Raw genomic sequence first — 23,331 nt, forward strand, 5'->3', positions numbered from 1 at the left:
GTTGTGCACAGACCTGCGAAGGTTTCTGAATTAATTTGGACCCACTAGGTAGCACAGGTTGAGATATTTCAAAATATTGTATTTGTTGTCTGATTTGGCTCATATTCAGAATATATATTAGTTAACGTGAAAAGAAAAAGTTTTGCAAAAACTATACCTGTTAGGTGGCACCGATGTCAAGATATTTACAAAACAAACAAATGTACAGACAGACTTTCTTCTATATATATAAAAGGCAATGTTTGTATGTGTGTGCTATAGACTAAAAAACTACTGGACTGATTACGTGCGGGTTTTTGCAAAAATGATCCATGTTGTCTGGAGAAGGTTTAAAGCTACTAAATCCTTGATTTGACCAGTAGAAAGAAAATTAGGGGTATTTTGAAGTGACTGCTGTGTTTAGAGAGTAGTTTGAATGAAATCCGATAGGTAGTGCTGTTTTGACGATTGAATTTATTTACTTTCTGACTTTTATAAAGTGAAAGGTTAAATTTTGTGAAGTTTCGTAGCGTTTTTTAATGTTTTATTAAACTTTCAATTATGTTTATTTAATCTGTGTATATGCTCAAATCTAGCAATAGCAAAGCATAACAATCAAATTACAGTTACTTATGAAATAAGTATATATATTAACTTGGCAAAAAAAACGATTCCTTTGTTACTGTATTTGTCCATATTTTCCTCTGTACTAATATCTCAAAGACACAAGTATAAAAATCGTTAACCGCCAAGAGTACAGAATTTAATAATGCTTCTTACCTTATGGTTATTATTTTTTAATACCGCTTTCAAGGTTTTCCTTCATCATCAGTTAAACTTTTTTTTTCTCAAATCGCTCAGTAAATTCAAATATTAAAATTACAACATATAAAAATATGTATTCAAAATATTAATAATAATATACTATGTTAATTATATTTTGTATTAATTATATTAGATTTGAGAAAAAAAAGAAAAGTGTAAGATGATGAGGATAAACCTCGATAGCACCTTTAAAAAATAATAAGCATAAGGTAAAAAGTATTATTAAATTATGTATTGTTGGTGGTAAACAGTTTTTATACTTTTGTGTGTGTGTGCATACGCGCAATTTGTTTTAGTATGCAAAAATTAAGAATTATTGAAATAATTATTGTTGAGCTTAACATCAATAACTGGTCTTTATTAATTTTAAGATTTTGAACATTTCCTCATCTTTTTTATTAATGCTGAAAAAAATATAATAAAAGTTAAAAGTGTTTTAAAAGAAAATTTTAACACATATAACAAAAGATGAGTAAATGAAATAATAATAAGATATTAAAATGGTTTTTGTTAAAAGAAACACTTCTGAATTGTTGAAAATTGTTATTCTTTTAAAAATATACCTATTTTTAAAAAAGGTCAAAATTTTTTGCTAGTTAATGATTCTTTGTAGTACGTTTTCTTTGTTTTTATAAAATTGTACAAATGTTGGTTATAAATTAAAATTTACAATTTTCATCATTAAAAATCCTTTACTGCTAGTTCAGTTTTAAGGAACTTAATTACCAGATGTTTTCTTTACTTGTAATTTAAATCACATTTTGACAGGTACATTTACTGTTTATTCTCTTTGATTTTTATTGAGAGTAGATGAAAATCTTTACTGATATTTCAATTTATTTAAAAAATTTATTATGTGATTATTTATGACATTTTCAGATATGGCAATGTGGTGGAAGTATAGAATGGGTACCATGCTCACGTGTTGGCCATGTTTATAGAGGGTTCATGCCTTACAACTTTGGTAATCTGGCCAGTAAGAAAAAAGGTCCTCTTATTACTAATGTAAGTCAGTTATTTTTTTTTTATTTTACGTCTTGTATGCATAAGTATATATGTTTATGCCAATGCGTAAAGCAGTTATAAGTTAATTCAACTGGTTTGGTATTTGACTTATTTTCATCGAAAATTTAACAGTATTTCGAAGTAATGAATATTTCAATTATAAATAAGAAATTTTTCATACACTGAAATTTATGCATTCCATTCAACGTATATATAAATATATGCTCAGCTGAGTTTTATTTATGCCTTTTGTATTGATTATTTATTAAGATTTAACTCTGTATTATTTCATGTTTATAATGTTTAAAAAAAAACCCTAAACATGTTGCATTCACTCGGCTCCTGATGATTCACACAACTCCTGGTGGTTCACTCGGCTCCATCTACACTATATAAGCCGGCTCCCCACTAGAGTCAGTCTGTGTTTCTCTCAGTGTCTCTCTCTGATCACAGTCTTTGACCATCATTCAAAGAACCATTAGTGCATCTTACAATTCTAATATTGTTTAGTCAAAGTTTACACTTCATGCAGTTAAGTAAATTACACATATTCTACAACAATGAATCTTTTTTTGTATATTAAAAATCCTTTAAACATTATGTTTGTGTTTTTTCTTCTCTATAATTGTATGATAAAATATTAAACTTAAGGAATTTATGTAGACATATATAAAATCCACGATTATGAGATTATATTTTGTGCAAGTGAATATCAAGATGTCAATGTTTTTCATTCTACAGTAATCGTCCGTTAAACTCTCTGTTATGATAATCCAGATTACATCCTGCGTAAGTGAATATCAAGATATTAATGTTTTTCATTCTACAGTAATCGTCTGTTAAACTTTCTGTTATGATAGTCCAGATTACATTCTGTGCCAGTGAGTATCAAGATATTGTTTTTCATTAACAAAAAACAGTAATCGTCTACTAAATAATAAGTTAATCCTCTATTAAATAAAAAGATATTATTATTATACTCTGTATTTTTATTATATACTGTGTGTATGTAAAAGAAATATTTAAGGTAATAAGTTTACCTGTACTTTACTTAAGGATTGTTGTATATAAATATCACACAAGGAGATTTTGTGCAAAGCATTTGTCTTAACAAAACAATAATATGTAATAATGTATTTATGCATTTTTTTTTGTTTTTATGAATATGGTTATACAATTCTGATTTTCATTCTGTTAAAAATAAAGTCCAATTTTCTTTTGGCAAAAACGAGCTATGTGTAATTTTATTTTTGTAACTTTCCCCAACAATATAACTGATTTCCTTTTCTTTTTTTGTCTTCAGTCATTTGACTGGTTTGATGAAGCTCTCCAAGATTCCCTATTTAGTGCCAGTCATTTCATTTCGGTATACCCCCTACATCTACATCCCTAACAATTTGTTTTACATATTCCAAACATTGCCTACCTGCACAATTTTTCCGATCTACATGTCCCTCCAATTTTAAAGCGACTATTCTAGGATCCCTTAATATGTGGCCTATAAGTCTGTCTCTTCTTTTAACTATATTTTTCCAAACTCTTCTCTCTTCATCAATTTGCTGCAACACCTCTTCATTTGTCACTTTATTCACCCATCTGATTTTTAACATTTTCTTATAGCACTACATTTCAAAAGCTTCTACTAATCTTTTCTTCTCAGGTACTCCAATAGTCCAAGTTTCACTTCCATATAAAGCTACACTCCAAACATATACTTTCAAAAATTTTCTCCTGACATTTAAATTAATTTTTGATGTAAGCAAATTATATTTCTGACTGAAAGCTTGTTTTGTCTATGCTATGCGGAATTTTATATCACTCCTGCTTTGTCCATCTTTAGTAATTCTACTTCCCAAATAACAAAATTCTTCTCCCTCCATAATCTTTTCTCTTCCTATTTTTATATTCAGTGATCCATCTAATTATTTCTACTACATTTCATTACTTCTGTTATGTCCTTCTTTATTTTCATCCAGTAGTATTTGCATAGGACTTCATAAATGCCATTTAATCTTTAATCTTCCTTCTACTGTTAATCTGAGGCTAAAATTGCTTCCCTTGTCCCTATACTTTTCCTGAAACCAAATTGGTCTTATCCTAACACTTTTATTCTCCTCTCAATTTTTCTGTACAGAATTTTAGTTAACATTTTTTATGCATGAGTAGTTGAGCTAATAGTTCTGTATTCATCACATTTATCTGATCCTGCTTTCTTTGGTATCATGACAATAACACTCTTTTTGAAGTCTGACTTCTTCTTTTTATATAAACAAAATTTATTGAATGTATTTTATAACGGATGGCTTAAATACTTAAATAAGAAACAAGTAGAGAAAAAACTAGTTAAGTAAAAAATATGTTCAAAAGAGGAATGTGTTAAAAAGTATGTTGAATAAAATAACTATTTTTGTATAAAAATTTTACTCCTTTATAGTACAAAAATTAAAATAATTAGAACAAAAGATTTAAAATTAATCTGCAGTTTTGGAGGAAGTTACTTTCTACGATATGCTTTAAAATATTTACACATAATATTGGACTTGGCGAAATGTTTTCTTCTTTTATAGTTCGTATATAAAACTGACATCATCTCAGATTTGATAATTTCTTCAAGATTATATACTATTACATCATATATGTCATGTAAAGACACTGCTGTTGATTTAGCTACCTTGACTACCTTGGACACAAAGTTTCCACTATAAGTGTTTAGTTTTACTTCCAAATTTTTAAAAGCAGTTAGTTGCTTTGAAATGTGGTATGAGCATTTATTTCTCTTTTGTTTTACTTTTTATTTATTACCAGTCATTAACTTTAAGTCATATAAAATATATATATATGGCAAAGGCTCTTTCGTATATATCTGATATAATTTTTCTGCTCTTTTAATTTCTTAATTTTATTATTAATTATCTTATAATTTTATTGACACAAAATTGACTGTTAAAAAAATTTGGACCAGTAAAACAGTCTTGTACCGCTGGGCCATCTTGTAAGAATCTTATAAATAGTTTACTGTAATATATAAAACTAATTAACTTACTGATCCTTATATACGTTTTTCCTCATATGATTTTTTTTTCTAAAAAAATATTTTAATAATTGTAAGGAGTGTAGTGCATAGATTGAAATCATATAAATATCATTAATTATTGAAATTTTGACTTTAATTGATATTAGTAATATTTTTTTTATTTATGTTGATCTGGGATATTTTGGATCCCAGATTTGAAATTTGATAGGCTTAATAATTTTTATTTTGCTACAAAGATTACAAGATTTCTGTTTGCACTTTATGTGATGAATGAATATAATAAAAAGCCCTGTTTCTAATTTATTAAAACAACCTTATAGAATTAGCTAAAGTAATCATTATTAACTTTATTTAAAGAAATGTGTAAGAAAAATATATCTAAGTTTAAAAAACACCCACTGTTGCTATATAAGTAAAAATTACCTCTAAATATAAACTGCATTTTAAAAAAATGTTCTTGGTGGTTACTTAAATAAATTGAAGTATATCTGTTTAAAATAATTATTACAAGTTTTTTTAAATTTAATATTTTTATTAATTAAAATAATTATATTCTTAAATTTATCATTCTTTCTTATTATATTCTTACAGAATTACAAAAGAGTAATTGAGGTATGGTTTGATGATAAATATAAAGAATATTTTTATACCAGAGAACCACTTGCACGATATCTGGATGCTGGTGACTTAACAGAGCAATTTACTTTAAAAAAACGACTAAAATGCAAAAACTTTCAGTGGTATATGGATAATGTTGCTTATGATGTCGTTGAAAAATTTCCTGAGTTACCTCCAAATATACACTGGGGAGAGGTGAGTTTGTGTAATCTATTCTGTAAAATTGAATTGTCCACACAATATTTCTTGATAATTTTGTTCAGTAGTTTGAAATTTTTTTCATACAAAACTTAAAATAATCAGTTGATAATCTCACTTTTACTTGTTACACAAGAAAAAACTGAACTGATCAACAAAAATTATTGGATAAATTTGAATTAGTGATGTTTAAAATCTAGGATGTATCTTTAATTTAACACTTATAGGGAAGCTCTACCCATGTCTGAATAGAAAATAATTCAGTCATAACAATTAATAAGGCTATTGTAATAATTAATAATGCTAATTTAAATGGAAAAAATTAACCCTTGAACCAGCAACTGTATCATTTTAAAGTGGCTTTTAAGATTTTTATGACATAATATGAATGTAGTAAAAAAAAAAACTGGAGAACATATGTTTTAATTATGTTTATATTTTATGAAGTCATAACCTTTGAATATAATTATTAAAAGAATGTTTTATTAATTTAAACGTGACTTTATTTTATAAAATTGTTTATGCATTTGTTTAAAGATCCGTTACTTGTAAGCTGCATTAAAAAAAAAAAATCAAAGATTAGTTCGGTAAAAAACATAGATTGCAGTACAGACATGCATGAGGAACAGCAGTAAACAGATACCATCATGCTGAATCATTTTGTATATGTCAGGATCTATTTACACAGTTTTTATAACCATGTGCACAGGTCCTGCTAGAATGTTGCTATACACTGATTAGGTGGAAGAGAGGTAGCATCAAATTCTAAGTCACACTTGAAAAATCTATGACAAACCTCTTAAGTGATGCAGCAGGCCAGCAGAAATAAAAAAGTGAACCAGTAAAGGTGTTTTGAGTGGCACTTCCATTTAAAGGGAGGCAGACTAATCTCTCGTGAATGAAGAAAAAATAGGTGACCCTGCATGATCACAGCCCTTAAAAATTAGAATAAAATTAGGCAGCAAGTGCATGAAGATCATCACCAAATTTCTGTCATTATCAATGTGTGATTTGCAACTGTGATGTGCAATATTCACATGTCAAGTTCAAGTCTGGTTCCTGATCTTCAAGAAGAAGCACCATATCAGCATTTATCATGATCTCATTACCAAGCCTCAGGTAACCCAAACTTCATTTCAAGAGCCACCACCAGCTAGGCTGAGTGATTAAGCAGCAGGCTTTGCAATGGAAGAGTGAACAAAGAATGAAGAAATAGAGGCAAATGAGGAATGCAGTGAAAGGCATGCTCATAGTTATCTTCACAACGGTTGGGTTTTATGTCATGCACATGTATTCCTGCCGGTTACACACATTGTCAAGTTCTCCTGTATTGTTTTGAGGCATTCAGTGGCCAAAAGGTAATGAAAGTATTTCCACCCTCACAATTTACAAAATGTGAGTAATTTTGATTCAACATCATAAACATCACTCCACACACTACTGTATTTACTGAATTCTGGATTTGGGCCCTAGAAACTTCTTCCTCTTTCACAAGCTTAAACTCAAGTTGACAGATTGCGATTTGACACTATTTATTTTGACAAGATTCAGTGTAAGTCACAAATATTTTGGTTATACTTAAAAAAACACAACATTATAAAAGTGAGAGAAGCACTAGGATCAGTTTATTGCTGCACAAGGGGACTAAAAATGGGAGCCAAGTACTTCAGGTGGTAACCAAATTTAAGTGAGATTTTTTTAATAGTTTTTTCTCAGAATTTTTTCATAACATCTCACTTTAATTGGTAATAATATTTAAAGTATTAACATCAACCGCAGGAACTACTGAACAGTTAAAATAACATGATCCAAATGTAACCAATTTGGATCATATTATTTTCATGCCCAGTCTACAAGATATTTTACAAAGCGTAAACTAATATTAGGTTCTTTAGTTTACAAAGAAAAGAAACGCTTGATTTTTTCGTACTTCCTTTTATATTTTCCTTCTTATTCAATTATTTTCTTATTCACAGAAAAATATTAAGCAAACATTTACGAGTTTACTTCAGTTAAGAACAGTACATTCTAATGTTAACTCTAGAACTGCTGGGCTGATCTGAATGAATGATTCCTTTCATCAATGTTTTTTTATTGAAATCTTAGAATGGTTTCACATGTAAATTTACCCAGATAACTCCATTATTGGGTTCAGTAAAGCTTAAAAAGAGAGCATGTAATATTTATTTAGTCTTCTTTTTTTTTTGTAATATTTAATCTGATAAAATCATGTTTATGATTTCAAAAAAAAAGTAATAATAATTTAATTTAATTATTGAAATTTAAGCTGGATTTTATTTTAGTTTTTCATTATCATGTTCAAGTAAAGATATGTTCTAAACATATTTATATCTTACTATATCACAATTTTCATTTAATAAACAAGTGATGTAATCTTTATTAATGAGAATATTTATGTATTGTATGTGTAATTAAAGTTACACTAGTAAATAACTACAAAGTTGTGTTTTATTTTTCTGTTACATGTGAACCTAAAGTAAATTAGGCTTATGCTTTTAAATAATGTAATTAGTATCTATTATTTGTGTCTGTTCTATTGTTTATATGGAGTTGCATGCAAATGCAATTCACATAACTTTTATTGAAACTTGAAGAATTAACTTATTTTAACAAAGCGTAACAATTTACGTGATTGTCACCTTAGCAATGTCTGCAGCTTTTTAAAATGGATTATTTATCAGAGGACTGCTTTCTCTTGATAAAAAATAAATCTTTAAAATTTACTTGCTCAGGTTTTACTATATAAAGTATTAGGTTAGGAAGTTAAAACTGCTCTCTTTTTGGTAAAATGTTCTTTAATTTGCATGCTCAGAACTATTTATTTTAGCAACAAGTTTAAAGTAATGAAAATTAAAGTAAATATACACAAATTTTCCCTCCCCTCATTTTATAAATACAGGCTTTTCTGGATGAATTCTAGTAAACTATTTCAGGAGATTAAAATTAAGCAAATAAATTTGTAAAAGTTTGTGTGTAAATTACTTTTTTGGATTTCTTACTGAGGGTTGGTTCCTTCCTTGATAACTAAGATTTTGTACTCTGAGGAATACCAAGTAGTTGTTAATGTATACTTATAATAACTTATTAAATAAATCTACTGAAGTAGTAATGATCACCATGTTAACTTCAAAAAAAAATTTTGTCTAGGGTTCATTCTTGTTCAAAAGTACAAAAACAATTGTGTTTGAGTATGAATATGAATTTTATTTATTTCTCTTTACTATTTATTATATTTTATTGCAAATCTCTGTTGCGAAGTGGTCAGGCATGTCATTTTTCATACACTACAAAATTCATTTATCTAGTGACTATAAGAAGGCATAAGCATGTCATTACTGAGAGCTACATTAATACAGTACAAACAGTAATTTCATCGTGATAGTTAATTGTCTTCTGGTCATGACACACAAAGTCGCAAATCAGCTATACAGGCCTATTGCTGCTATGTAGTTTTATTTTTCTGAGCTAAACCTTTATAATACTATTCACAGTACTGTTGTTTTTAATTTGTAACACAGTACAATGTTTTTAACCATCTGATTTGGACATGAACAGCTGTGTTTTGTTTTGAAACTTCGTTACTAATTTACATTGCACATGAAAATTGCTTCTACAAGTGCAGATCATGTTTCTGACAGTGATATTGAAGATTTAGTGTTTTTAAGTGATAGTGACTCTTCTGTTAGTTTTAGTAATATTTGTGACTACAGTGATTCTAGAAATAATGACAAAAATTTAGATGATGGGGCCAGAGGTGGTAATAGATTATGTTAAGCTGTTGACTGGGTAAATCCAAATAATTTTACAAAACCTAATTCATTTGTACATGACTATGGCCCTCATCTTGATTTACACAAGATTCTATTGAGTTAGATAAGTCTCCAGCCCTGAATAAACATTGTTTTACAAATTTAACATTCAGAAAAAATCTTCACAACTCATTGGAACTTTCTCTTCAAGACATAGTAGAACATAAAGTGTTCCAGCTGCAATAAAATTCCCAAAATCATCCCACCAGCTCATAAAACTTGAAAAATATGTTCAGAATTGTATACTTTGTAGCTCTAAAAAGATAAAAAGTCATTCAAGAAGAGGAATTAGATCTTCATTCAAGTGTATACAGTGCAACCTCCCATTATGTAGAGTTAAATGTTTTCTTGAGTATCATCAAGAGAGACGTGTTGAAGTATCTCAATAAAAAGTAGTTGAATTTTTCTTATTTGAATTTTTTATATTAATTATTAATGATAGTTTTTTAAATATAGACCAAATTTTATTGCTGTAGTGATAATAAAATGAACAATATGTGAGTGAAGGATCAACCTAGAATCGACGTTTCTTCAAATTAATAAGGTAAATTACCACCATGTAGATAGTTCAAATAATGACTGGGAGAGAGTTAATGTTGATATCAAAAACAATTTAGTTTTACAGCAAAAGAAACACTGATGACCTTAGAGAAATATATATATATATATATATATGTATATGTATGCTGGCCAGTCATCAGTTTCATAAGTTTTTTTAAAAATAAGTGCATTAAGTTTATGTAGCTTAATTATTTTTTTGAAATATTTTTTTTTGTTTTTTCTTCCTTTTTCTTTAGTTACACAATGTTGCTAGCCAGACATGTATGGATACATTAGGTCACTCACCTCCTGCACTTATGGGAATGTCACATTGTCATGGATTTGGAAATAACCAGGTAAATTAAATTAGTTATTTTTTCTGTATTGTAATATTATAGTTTATTGATGGTGTTATTTTCTTTAAATTATTTTTTAATTATATAAAAACATGTGATTACATTTTTTTCTTCATAAGATAACATGATTATTTGTTAAGAACCTATATGAGTTATATTTCATTGTCTAAATTTTGCGTACAAAGTTGATTTTGTATTTGGTTTTTATTATAATTTATATGTATGCACTAGATCTTTGGTATTTAACAAAGTGCTCATCAATTAAAGATATTAGTTTAGATTCTGCTCATCAATTAGTGTAGATTCTTTGTTGTAGGTGTTTAGTAGAAGAATTATATAAAATTTGAGATATCTGTGTTAGATAGTAGAGAAAATTTTTATCAATTAACATATCCTGCTGTTTCTCATAGAATTTCTTGACAGTTTAAATTAGAATATTCTGTCACCTCATTCCCTAAAATAAACCCTATATATTATCTTATTAAAAAAAATATAAACATTAAGTTTAGTTTTATATGACACATGATTGAAAGTTTTGCTACAATATTTACATCTAACTTTTGATTTTACACTATTGCCATTATTTTTAAAAGGTTAAAGTTTAATGTTAATTCTCCATTTTGTATGACACTAAATAAACCACAAGGTTGAATTTATTTGTAGTCGTTGCTCAGAATGTTAAGATACTTTATTGCCTAGTTTAATTTACCACTTATTTTATGCTATATTTTTATATTTATTTTTTATAGTTATTAAGGCTTAACGCTAAAGGACAACTTGGTGTTGGTGAGAGGTGTGTGGATGCTGATACCCAAGGCATTAAATTAGTATTCTGTCGTTTAGGTACAGTAAATGGACCATGGGAATACGATGAGGTAAATCCTATTAATATTGTAAAAGCTAAATCCATTTAAATATAATTTGCACGTAAAGTATGTTATATTTTTGTTTATTATTAGTAAAACATATTAAAAAATTACGTGGTACAAGTAATTCTGTCCCTTAATTTGCTATTCACTAGCATTAAGAAAGAAATTAACATTTCTTCTAAGTTTACAGTATGGCATAAAAGAAGCAGTCCTTTGTAGTAACTTACTAACATTACACTATCAGTTTTTTAGGTAGATTTAATTAGAAAGCTACCTATTGTAATGGGTACCATGATTCGACTTCCAGAAAATGTTGAAATATCTTCACGTTTCACACCCCCCAGACCCCAAAACTACCGTCAGCCCAAAAGTTTATATATATATTTCACTTTCTTGTGGACATAATAACTGCTGTAATTTTACATCAGTCACTTTCAAATTGTTCCTTAAAAATAACTCATCCCAAAATCTCAGTTGAGTTTGTTAATGGCCAAAATCAGACCATGGGGATAGAAATAAGGGGGGCCTTTTTGAAAAAAAAATATTTCTAACTTTCTTATTAAGTAAAATATCAAATTAGTTTTAAGTTCTTGCTATTCTTTAGATAAGGGCCTAAAATCTATGTAAATAAAGTTTTTTGATATCACCAACCACTGGCCCAGGGGGTGGAAAAATGGGGTTTTGAAGACAACAAAAATCATACCTCCCAAGGCACAGTATCGTTTAAAGTGCTTGTTAGTCCTCTAAACATTACCTAAAACTTTTTTCTGAAACATATTTTGATATGACCAACCCTTACGACAAGGGATGACCAAAATATTGCTGGAATTGTAAGAATATAAACATATGATAAACAAGTGACACATTTTCACATGTAAAATGTGTCGTATTGAGTAAATTTGAAGTTTTTCTTAACTTTAAGGTGGAAATCTTTTTTATCCCCTATTAGCACCGGTGAAATCTACCTCCGCCATCTGGCATGCCGAAAGGGATATTTTATATTGAATTTACACTTTTTATTATATTATATAGTAAAAAATGTAATTATGTCTATTTTTTACAAAAATAGAAAAAAAAGAAAAGCGGAGCATAAAAAAATTTTTTAGCAAATTCTTAGAAAAAAATAAGCAATTTTACATTATTTAAAGGAATAATTCTGTATTTACTTGGATACGCTCCCTCTCGTAAGACATATACTTTAAAAATAATGGTGTAGTTTTTGGGAAAAAAGTTAATATGTAACATTTTCAATTAATTTCTATTTATTTTTTGGACAGTAAAAATGAATTACTAAAATATGTACTTTAAAATTAAATTATTAAATACTACATTATATAATCATAAAAATAAAAATACATTGTAAAAAATATGGATGTCATCCCACATGGCAGAGTCCTCACTTCTATCTAGGTTATTAGAAATGTAGCATTTCTTGAAAATCTTCACAACCAAATCATATGACGTAGATCTCATGCAGCTAAGATTCGCTTGATGTTAATGTCATACTCTGTTTTTTTTTCAGTCTTCCTGTAGGAGTCGTTTCACGGACTGTAGTCACCATCTACTCTCAATAAAAATGTTTCAAGTGGGCTTTGAAAGGCCAATTAATATAAGCATTGATTGAGTAGAGAAATGATGTCATTCCAGTAGGAATACAGGCTTGCACTGTTTTACTTCCTTAAAGTTTTTTTTTTCAAATTGTCTATTACATGTCCTTGAAAACTGTCCATCACTAACATACTTATCAATTTTTGAAAGAACATCAGTTGCTAATTCCACACACATTTTACTCACTAAAACTAGTACATTATCCATTCATCCTTTTTCTTGGTATGTAACAATGACACCAACAGGTAAATTTTTCATCCTTTAGAAGGGTGTTTTTTTTAAATGTAATAAATGGTGGAAGTTTTTCTGCCATCTGCAAGTACTGTCAACATGACTGTAGATTGCTATTTTTCTTAACCATAAGTATGCAAGCAAACAGTTTTATCATTGACAGCATTAATTGTTGAATCTGCCAGGACATCAAAATAAACTGGTGATTGATCGGTATTTCCTATCTCCTCCATTGAAAAGTTATTTTCTTTTCGTAACTGAATTGCATGTCTCCACAAGGCCAAAAGTGTTTCCTCAAAGGCATTTGGCAAATATTGACAAATAGATGTATGTTTTCTTATTGATAGTTTATACTTATTGATAAAATAATTTAACTACCCTCGACTTACTTTAAAATTTTGGTATTTGAAATTCCTTCACAATTTGAGCAGCTTTTAATTTTGCCATCTCTGTTGAAACAGCAAATACTTGCTTGTATATATCTTGAATGTAAGAAAACAAGTGCTTGCAATTAGGACATAACAGATGTGACTCAATATTAAATTACTGATGTGAAATAAAAAGTAATTAAAATGCACTTTATAACTTGTTTATGTTACTACTGTATATTAGTATATTATACCACAATATGTAATACAATGGTTTAGAAGTCCCTGCATGTCTTCTGCAGCTATAAATTTCATGTTAGTTTTTAAGAAAAAAGGTGTGCTTCATATGCGAGTAAATACAGTACTAAAAGAATAGTACATAGCTCACCATTAGTCATGGGAAAGATTCATAAGTAAGATTGAAAATGATTTATATGGTAAATGACTTTTACAAGCAGTAGCAAATAAAACATTAAAAGCTCTAAACATCTCCTATTGAGAGAATGTATAGATTGATTGTACCGAGGAGACTAATTGGAAAAACCATTGGTAAACTTTAGTATGATCAGAACCTAAAAAGAATGATGATTATTGGATGCCAGAAGTTATGAATATAGATAATTTGATGATGGATGAGATGAAGAGTCTGAAGAATAGAAAGGTGATGGAGCCAGATAGCATAAATATGGAATTAAATATAATGAAATTTTGTTGCATCTTGGGTTTTACTTTTTAGCAATATATGTGAGAATACACGTCAAGTCCCAGTAGAATGGAAAACATTTAGAGACATTACCTTGTTTAAGAAGGAAAGTAGAAAATTATGTCAAAATTATTGTAGCATTAGTCTTTTAATACAGCTTACAAATTATATATGGTAATGTTGAATTACAGAATGAAAAATATAATTGATTGTTTACTTACAGAGGAGCAATTGGGCTTCAGAAAAGGGAGAACTTGCATGGATCCTGTTCACTTTGAAACTGGTAATAGAAAAAAAGAACGGACTTTAACCTTGACACTCATTTGTCTTTTATCAATACTGAAAAAGTATTTGGTAACATTAATAGAAGTAGATTATGGACGATTTTAAAGTTAAAAGCTTAGCCATTTCATTTCATTAATATCAGAGGATTATATAGAAACACCACTGTAAGAATTATTGTAAAAGATAAATTGCTTAATCATATCAAGATGAATAATAGACACTATTATTCTTATCCTTTTTTACCTACATTCTTAATGAATAAATGAATATTTTCAACAAATTACAAAGATATTGGAACTCTCTACTTCATTTTTGGGCTCTGAGCTAGATTACTAGGAACAATAAGAAGAATAATTATCTGATTAGAATTAATACAACTATATAGGTGTTTTACGTAACAATTTATATAGGTGTTTTACGTAAATGGAAAGAAGATTATAATTCAAGAATTAAGTGAAGAGGAACACCTCAGAAGAATGCATTGTGTAAACAATATGGTTTTATTTCAAGATAGTAACGCTAACACTGAGGAGCAAAAAATAATTTTTTTTTTGTTTCGGGAAGAAAAATATGTGATGCTGGTAGTATTTTTTCTCCTGAATTCAAATATGATTTCTCCCCATCACCCAAGGTTTCTGAGAGACAGGCAGTTATAATTTCAAACATTTTAATACTTTCTCCATTCTTAATTATACAATATTCAAACATTAGGTAATTAAACAGTAAATTAGGATTCCATTTGCCTTCATACATTTTTTCCATTGCTGAAATCTCCTGATGAAAGTGTTCCCTGAGCTCATCGCTCACTGCGCCAAGATTTTCCGGGAAGAACTCTAGGTGCGAGTACAGGAAGTGTACTTTTAAGGACGTATTACAACCCAAATTTTTATAAGAAGTTATAAGATCATTGAAATATCATGGTAATTTTCCACCTTTTGATTTCCCAAAAAAGTCTGAGTAACATTTTTGAATGTTTGCCGATCTGCTTTCTCCAGTGGATTCAATAGTTCCTCAAACTTTTCATCATGCATTAGTGATCGTATTTGTGGTCCCATAAATATTCCTTCTTTAATTTTTGCATCACTGATTTTAGGAAACTTCTGTTTGAAGTACATGAAACCAGGAGTTTTGTCCATGGCCTTGACAAATTCTTCATTAATCTTAGTTTGATATATAACGGAGGTAGTTACACATTTTTAGGATTACAAATGGGTCATGTTTCACATTTTTCTGTTCAGGAATGAGTGATTCACATTAGGCCATTCTTTTCTAATGAAATGTTTTTTCTGCCCCTACTATCGCATTCACACAAAAAACAACAGTACATTATATAACCAAGCTGCAGACCAACAATAAGTGCAATTACCTTCAAACCACAAATATTCCATTCATACACTGCATATTTAAGCTTTTCCAATATAAATTTAAAGTTTTCATATTTCTTTCATACTAGCAGAGAGTTAGCCACAGGTATTGATGGGAATTTATTGCCATTATGCAGAAGCACAGCTTTTAAACTGACTTTAGAGGAATCATTGAACATGTGCCATTCTGTTGGGTTATGTTCATTGCAAAGTGTCTCCATAAGAGAAGAAATGTCATTACAGTACACGACTATATTTCTGAAGAAAATAGCTTAGTGTACTAAGCTATTTTCTTAGTACACTAAGAAAATAGCACATTATTAACATATGTTAATACATATGTTAATATGTATTAACATATTAACGATATGTTAATACATATCGTTATGTATTAACGATAAATACATATCAGTGTATTAACGATATCAATGTATACATATACAATGTATCAGTGTATACATATCAATGTATTAACGATAAATACATATCATAACTAAAATATAATTTTTTGTCTGCCCTCAAACTTTGAATTTTATGTATGGTAGGGATTTCAGTGCAATATACAAAATTCCAACATATGTTTTTCATTAAGATACTATAAGTATTTTTTCTTGATTTTGATATGATTCATTCAGTTCAAGTCAGATACTTTATACATAATTTATAGTCAAAAGTAGCACTTAACATTGTAAAAGGTTTATCCAAAACATTTTGACATCAGCAAGTATACAACTTATTACGATTGTAGCAAGTGCACATTTGTTTTTTTACTGTTTACTTCATATTAAAATTTATTTGGTTACAATTTCACTAATTGTCAATTAATTGACTGTCATATTGTTAGTGGATATGATTGTATGTTAAACATTTCTACTCTATCTGATAATGGGAAATGGGTGAAAAATAAAGGCTTGTTATTGTTAGTATTTTCTTAATGGTGCATTTAGTTAAGTGCATGTTTTTAATTATTGTTACCTATGTAATGGTAATGGTACCAGTAAAAATAGGTACGTAGGTTTGTTATTTATATACCTGTAATATGTAGAGTTATAGTTATAAAAGTGTGTATAAATTCAATTTTATTATTTATTTTCAGACTGCACATACACTGTTCCATAGGATACATAAAAAGTGCGCTGCACTACATCCACAAACATTCCATTTATCTTTAATGCCTTGTGATCCAGTTAATACTTATCAGCAGTGGACATTTAATGAAATACACCCGAAATGGTAACTTATTAATTTAAATTCAGTATGCAAAAAAAGGTTTTTATGCCATTCCAACATAAAATCAAAGATCAAAAACAAAATTTATCTCTCTAATAAGTTTTTCTTATGGATTGTATTCCCATTTTTTATTGTATTTTTTATTCTAGTCTTTTACATCACACTCAAATTATTATCGTATTTTTTTTTTTTTTGTAACTTTAAATTTGTATAAAACATTCTTAAATGTTTATGAAACAAAAATGTATTTAATAAATATTTATTTTTATTATAAACCTTCTGAACATGCATTTGTACTATAAATTTTTTAATATCTATTATACAAAAAGAAACATTTCTTTTTATTGTGCTTAAAAATAAATTATAAAATTTTCAGTTTACTTGAAATTTTTTTGTATTTTATTTTACAGGGTTTAGAGAGGTTTTTATTTGGTTCTGATCAGAAGAGGTGTGATATTTAACTGTTAATTAAAATAGTTTTGTGTATTGCAAAAATTATATATATATATATATATATATATACAGAACAGAATTACATGAACAGAATATATATATTCTGTTCATATAAGAAAGCAGAATATAATTGTATTAATGATGTTAGCTTTTATTATAGACATGTAAGAACAACCATACTAACTGTTATCTTGTTGGACCAGCTCATCCTACTGCACATAACTATTTATGATTAATATTTTTTGCTTTATACTAATTTTTTTGAAGTTAAAACATTAGTCTATAAAATTAAAATTGGAAACATTAGTCTATTTGATTTGTCTTGTCACACTATATCCTGATAACTGGCTGTTTACTCTTTTATTAATTCTTAAAATATTTCTCTATGAAAAAATATGTTTTTTATGTACAATTATAATAACAATAATTGCATTGCACTGCACATAGTAATTTTATTTTTATTTATTTCTGGATTTTTGTTTAACTAATTACTTAATGAATTAAAGTTTTTTTTTTTAATGTACAATATTTAAAAAATAAAAAACAAAATCTCATTAACACTACTACTCTAATTATTTTACTGCCTGAGTTGGCAGGAAGCTGGAATTTGATGTATTTTATCCTTAAGGATGGTGCTTAGAAAAAGAACTTGGCCAAAGTGTGGTTAAATATATATCCGGAACAGTCTAAATTGAAATTACATTTTTCACAATGTAACCTCTAAATTTTTAGTTTTTCAAGTGAGTAGAAACTTTTAAAGTTTAACATATACACAATGGAAAAAATGATGACATCTTCCTGAGTAGTGAAAATCTTATATAGTTTTTCCCTTGAAGGACCCTAAGATAAATACTAAGATAATACTGTTTTAAATATTTTCTTAAAAAACTGCAAACAAGGTAAAGAAGTATAAAATAATTTATAATTATTTAATAAATTTGTTACAATCATTTGAGAAAAATTATTAATATATAAAATAGCATATACTTGAAATATTTTAGTAATCACGACTATATAGTATGTAATACACACGACTCCTACATCCTTAATTGCAGTTGTTATAAATAGTGTAGTTATTTGAGTTTGCACCAATGTTAGTTCCTCTCCATTGTGTATGCTAATCTGCATACTTGCAGATACATAAAGTACTACCAATACTAGTACAAATATGTATATTATTCACTTCAACTTAGTTTATAATAGTGCATATATTTCTAAATAGTGCAAATGTATTGCAAGAAGATTAAATTTTAAAATATAAGTTTTTCTGCTTTATTACAGTTTTTAAAGTATAATATCCATTTTTCTTGTTATCAGTTTTTACATTCTTTTCTTTTTTGGCAACATTGAAAATAATAATTAGTTGTTTCTGTTTGACAAGGTTTAAAGCATTTTATGCGATACTTGTTTTGACCAGGGCTGGTGAAAGTATGGTACACGTATATGTTTGTATTCAAACAAAAAATTTATTGCTACCATTTAGTTTAAGCATTTTAAACTTGGCAGTAGAATTGAGTACATATGGTTTTTATGGGTCATCAAAATCAGTACTTGTATAGATTATATAACCAATTGATGTAATTTTAGAATATCGTTTCAGAACTAATCGTTCATAAAATATAAAATTTATTTTATGTTTTATTATTTTTAGATATTTTTATCTTACGATTATCAATATTTCCTGGTATAAAACACAGATAAGGGAATCTGTGTTAAAATCATGTATGAAAGTATTACTAAATATTATAAAATAATTACACAATAAATCTTTCTAACTTGTAAATCTTTCAGTCAACATTTAACACTTACCTAGTTTATTTTTCTCAGATATGCCCATCATTAACTATTGTGTCACTTTTCTGATCACTGTCTGTTCATTACTAGAAATGATGGCTGGCTTTTCATTCATCATTTCATTATACTTGATGTTGTTCATCCATTTTACTGATTGAATCTGATTAATTTTATTTACTTTATATTTTAATTTGTGGGAAAACAATTTTTAAATATTATTATTATTACTATTATATTAATAAAATTTTACTTAAAAAAATTTATGTTACATGCACTCATATTTTTCAAGAGTGTTGCACATTACGATAGTAGTTAATAAAGTAATAGCATAATTGCATATAAAATGTAGATGCTGTTGATTCATTTTGTCTAGATGCGTATAAAAAAATATGATCTTATGTACTTGACTTGTTTCAAAATATTCACTTGGCTTGTAAATGGTGTTCACTACTTGAAAAATTTTCATTAACCTTGGTCATGACTTTCTAGAACAGAATTTAAATATTATTTATGTTTGCTAAATATGAATTGTGTAGATGATTTTTTTAGTGAAATAATTGTTTATAATAACAGATGTTTAAAAAGTATTTGTAAAATATTACTGCCAAATAGTTAATTTTATCTAGACTATTAAAATCTTCATTAAAATAATAACGTAGAGTTTTTTGATACATAGATTTCTTGCTCAATGAATTTTCTTATTATATAGTTTATATATTAGTGAGACTTAAAAATTAATTTAAATTTTGTGTAGTATTTTTGTCATTTAAGTAACATGTTTTATTCAAATTGTAAATCAGTTTGGTAGTTCATTTTAATAGTTAATTTTTTTTATTATATTTAAACCTTTCTTCTTATATTACAAAACATTTGGGAGTTCTATATATAAGAAAAAAAAATGATTAATGGCTAGTTGGTTGTTCCAAACATTGTGACATTTAATATTAATTTTAATTAATTTATTATTAAATATTGATTTTAATTTGACTTATGCACAAGATTTTCTTTTAAACTTTATAATAGCTTAGAATATTCTGTCTTCTAAACAAAATATTAAGTTATTATATTATCATTTTAATCAAGTCTATGTGGTAAGTGATAAATGATCAGAATCATGTCCTACAACCAATAAAAACAAAAAGTATGGTTTTTATCTTAAAATGCATTTGTGTACTATGATCCTCTCTGTTGATAAATAATTATGGATGGAAAACATTTGCATTTCATTAAAATCTTGTATGGTTAAGAAAACTCTGTTGCTGAAATTTATGTTATAAATATTATATTTACTTGTAAAATATATTGCAAAAGCAATTTATTATATTCATTGCTTAATTTAATTGACGTCTCAAAATGGCTGCTGATAATTAATTATGCCAATCAGAATAGTTAATAGAATAAGTATTTATTTTTACTAGACAAAATACAGCGAACAAATTATGTGACAAAAAAAATGTGTTGGAATGAGTATTTTTATTAAAAAAATCGAGCAATGTTATTCTTTAATTAGTTGTAAATTTTACATAATTTATAATGCATAGGGAATTCATGATATTCATTTAATTATTATTTACAGTTAATATCCCTTACATTATAAATATTAAAAAATTAATTAATGTTTATATTTTGTCCTCCATTTTAGTGCCTTGAAAAAGAAACAAATTATTTATAAATTAATTAGAAACATAAGAAAAATAATTCCTGATTTTCGTATAATATTTGAATGTGTTAGTGTATTAATTTTAAGACTGAAAAAATAAACAAAATTTAAATTATTTAATATTTTTATTTTTTTAAACTTGACTTCATGTAGAATTTGTATTTTTATTTAATCAGTATTTTCTTTTAAGTATTTTCTAAAAAATAACATTTTTTGGATGATTTTCTTTAGGTCGTTTATGTATTTTTGTATGTAGAGTTTTTATTAATTGTTTCTTTCGTTTTAGATTCATATACATATTATGTATGGTTTTTGTTGAGTAATAAATTAATTATTATAAATGTTATATAAATTATTTTATTGAAATAAAATGTAATTAATTTATGGATAATTATTATTTATTGTTATCATTGATAATAGCGTGACAAAGTTACTGCATGGTAAAGCCAACCTGCAAGCTAGATATTCAGAGAACTATACTTGTTTATAAACTGAAGTCCTCTAGTATCTTCTCCCAGACCATTAGAAAATTTATTTGTACATGTTTATTATTATTCAGTCGTTTCTAATTTAATTGTCTGTTGTGCAATATTTATTATTTTCAGACACATTATTTTATATTTTTTATTATAGAAATTTTATCAATATAAAATGAATATTCAGTTTACATGTAATGATATTGTGCTAGTTACAGTTTATTTCTTATCACTTCAATTAAATAAATAATTGCAACATTCAGTATGATTTCTATGGCAAAGGGTAGTATCTAGGCCATCATGCAGAAGATTCGTAAAATTATCATATTACATTCCCAAGATTTAATTAATTTTATTTGATAAATTAATTGTAAAACATATGTTGTATAAAAGAAATAGAGATTTTGTTTATTGCTATCACTTTTAGAGTGTGTGGTGTACATGATTAAGATCGAATCGTGTACATACAGTAGATGTGATAACTATATCACCCTTTATGAAACTTTAAGCAGAACATAAACTGTGCAGTTCTCCCTTGTCTGGTTAAAAGTTAGCTTTGTCATATTATAACTAGTGTAGTTATATGGAATTCCCACCGTCAGTTGGTAGAAATAGCCCATATAGATAAAATGGCCATACAATTAGCTTTTTATGTTTCTAGATGACTGAGCATATAAAAATTATTTCATTGGCTGTACGTAATGTGTTTTTTGATATAAATTTTCCTGTCAGGTTCATTGTAGCTCTCTCACTACATCAGTTGAAAATGATTGATTCAATAACTTTGACATATTATAAATTTCTTTATTATTATTTATAATTTCATATTCATAAGTTATTTTTTAATCTGTATTAATTCTTTTTTGTAAGTCGTTTGTATTATATTTAATAGTCTTTCCTATATACTGTTTATTTTTAAGGATTTTTTTTGAAATTGCTTTGTATCAATTCATGATACACTCCTGTTTATTAGTATGTGCAGGATTCTCATATAGTTCTTAATCAAACACCCTGAACTAGTGTTTTCTTTTCTTTTTTTTTTAATTATGCAGCATGAGTTTTTGTACTTTCTGTACAAAAATTAAAAAAATGGATTTTTTGTGTACTTTTTACTTTTTCTGTTAATATTGAACTTCTCAAAAATTTGTCATTTGTGATATTTTTCAAAACTAATTAAATTATTTTGCTTATAAGATTTTATTTTTAACATAATTAAAATTATATTTAATTATATTACTTAATATAAAGTTCTTGAAAAGATACCAACAAAAATTGAATTTTTGAAGTCTTGTCCCCCTTTTGTTATTTTCATAAATTTTAAGAGATTAATAAGGAAATGAATCATTACTTGGGAAAAGGTTTGCTTATATGTATTAAATAATTTGTAACATGATATTAAAAAGATATTTTGTCATTCTAAATGAAAGAAAACAAATCAAAGTCAGTCATTTCTTTTTATTTATTTATTTTTAATAGAAAAAGGAGGGGGGTTTAGGGTTTAATCAAATCTTAGACTTACAATTGCGCATATCTTAAGCTGCCCTTACTGAGCTTTCTGTAATGTATTAATTTCTCAACCAAGGGAGGATATCTATTACTTTAAATTCATTATCGTACACGCACTTTCAAGACTTCACTCTTAAACAAAGAATTATGTCCTTGATGTTACATTTTAACTAAAATATTTTAGTTTGATTCACTATGTTACTTTACTTAATGTTGTAAGATTATTTAAGTTTTGTTAATTGCTTAGGTTTGTGTATTGAAATTCTATTTGTCTTTGAGATTATATGAAATATTAAATTTGATAATGTTTAACATTTTTCGCATACAATGTAGTCTAATTGTTGTGTTAAAAGGTAGAAGTGAGCATATATAGAACTTCAATAAAGTGTTTAATATTCC

General features: G+C 27.2%; 1 protein-coding gene across 2 annotated transcripts in view; it reads left to right on the forward strand.

The window, feature by feature from the left end:
* Positions 1–22,535, forward strand: part of Pgant7 (N-acetylgalactosaminyltransferase 7) — a 47,220-nt gene extending 24,685 nt beyond the window's left edge. The window contains exons 7-12 of one of the 2 annotated variants that reach the window (XM_075368226.1): positions 1,684–1,809; positions 5,435–5,656; positions 10,287–10,385; positions 11,135–11,260; positions 16,910–17,046; positions 17,454–22,535. In XM_075368226.1, coding sequence (XP_075224341.1) covers positions 1,684–1,809; positions 5,435–5,656; positions 10,287–10,385; positions 11,135–11,260; positions 16,910–17,046; positions 17,454–17,460 — 717 coding nt within the window. In that variant the 3' untranslated portion in view covers positions 17,461–22,535. Of the gene's footprint in view, positions 1–1,683; positions 1,810–5,434; positions 5,657–10,286; positions 10,386–11,134; positions 11,261–16,909; positions 17,347–17,453 lie in introns of those variants that run through there. The other variant, XM_075368227.1, reaches the window with a different exon arrangement.
* Positions 22,536–23,331: the final 796 nt, after the last annotated feature.

Source organism: Lycorma delicatula, chromosome 6 (genome assembly GCF_047948215.1).
Source record: "Lycorma delicatula isolate Av1 chromosome 6, ASM4794821v1, whole genome shotgun sequence".
NCBI classification, from domain to species: Eukaryota; Metazoa; Arthropoda; class Insecta; order Hemiptera; family Fulgoridae; genus Lycorma; species Lycorma delicatula.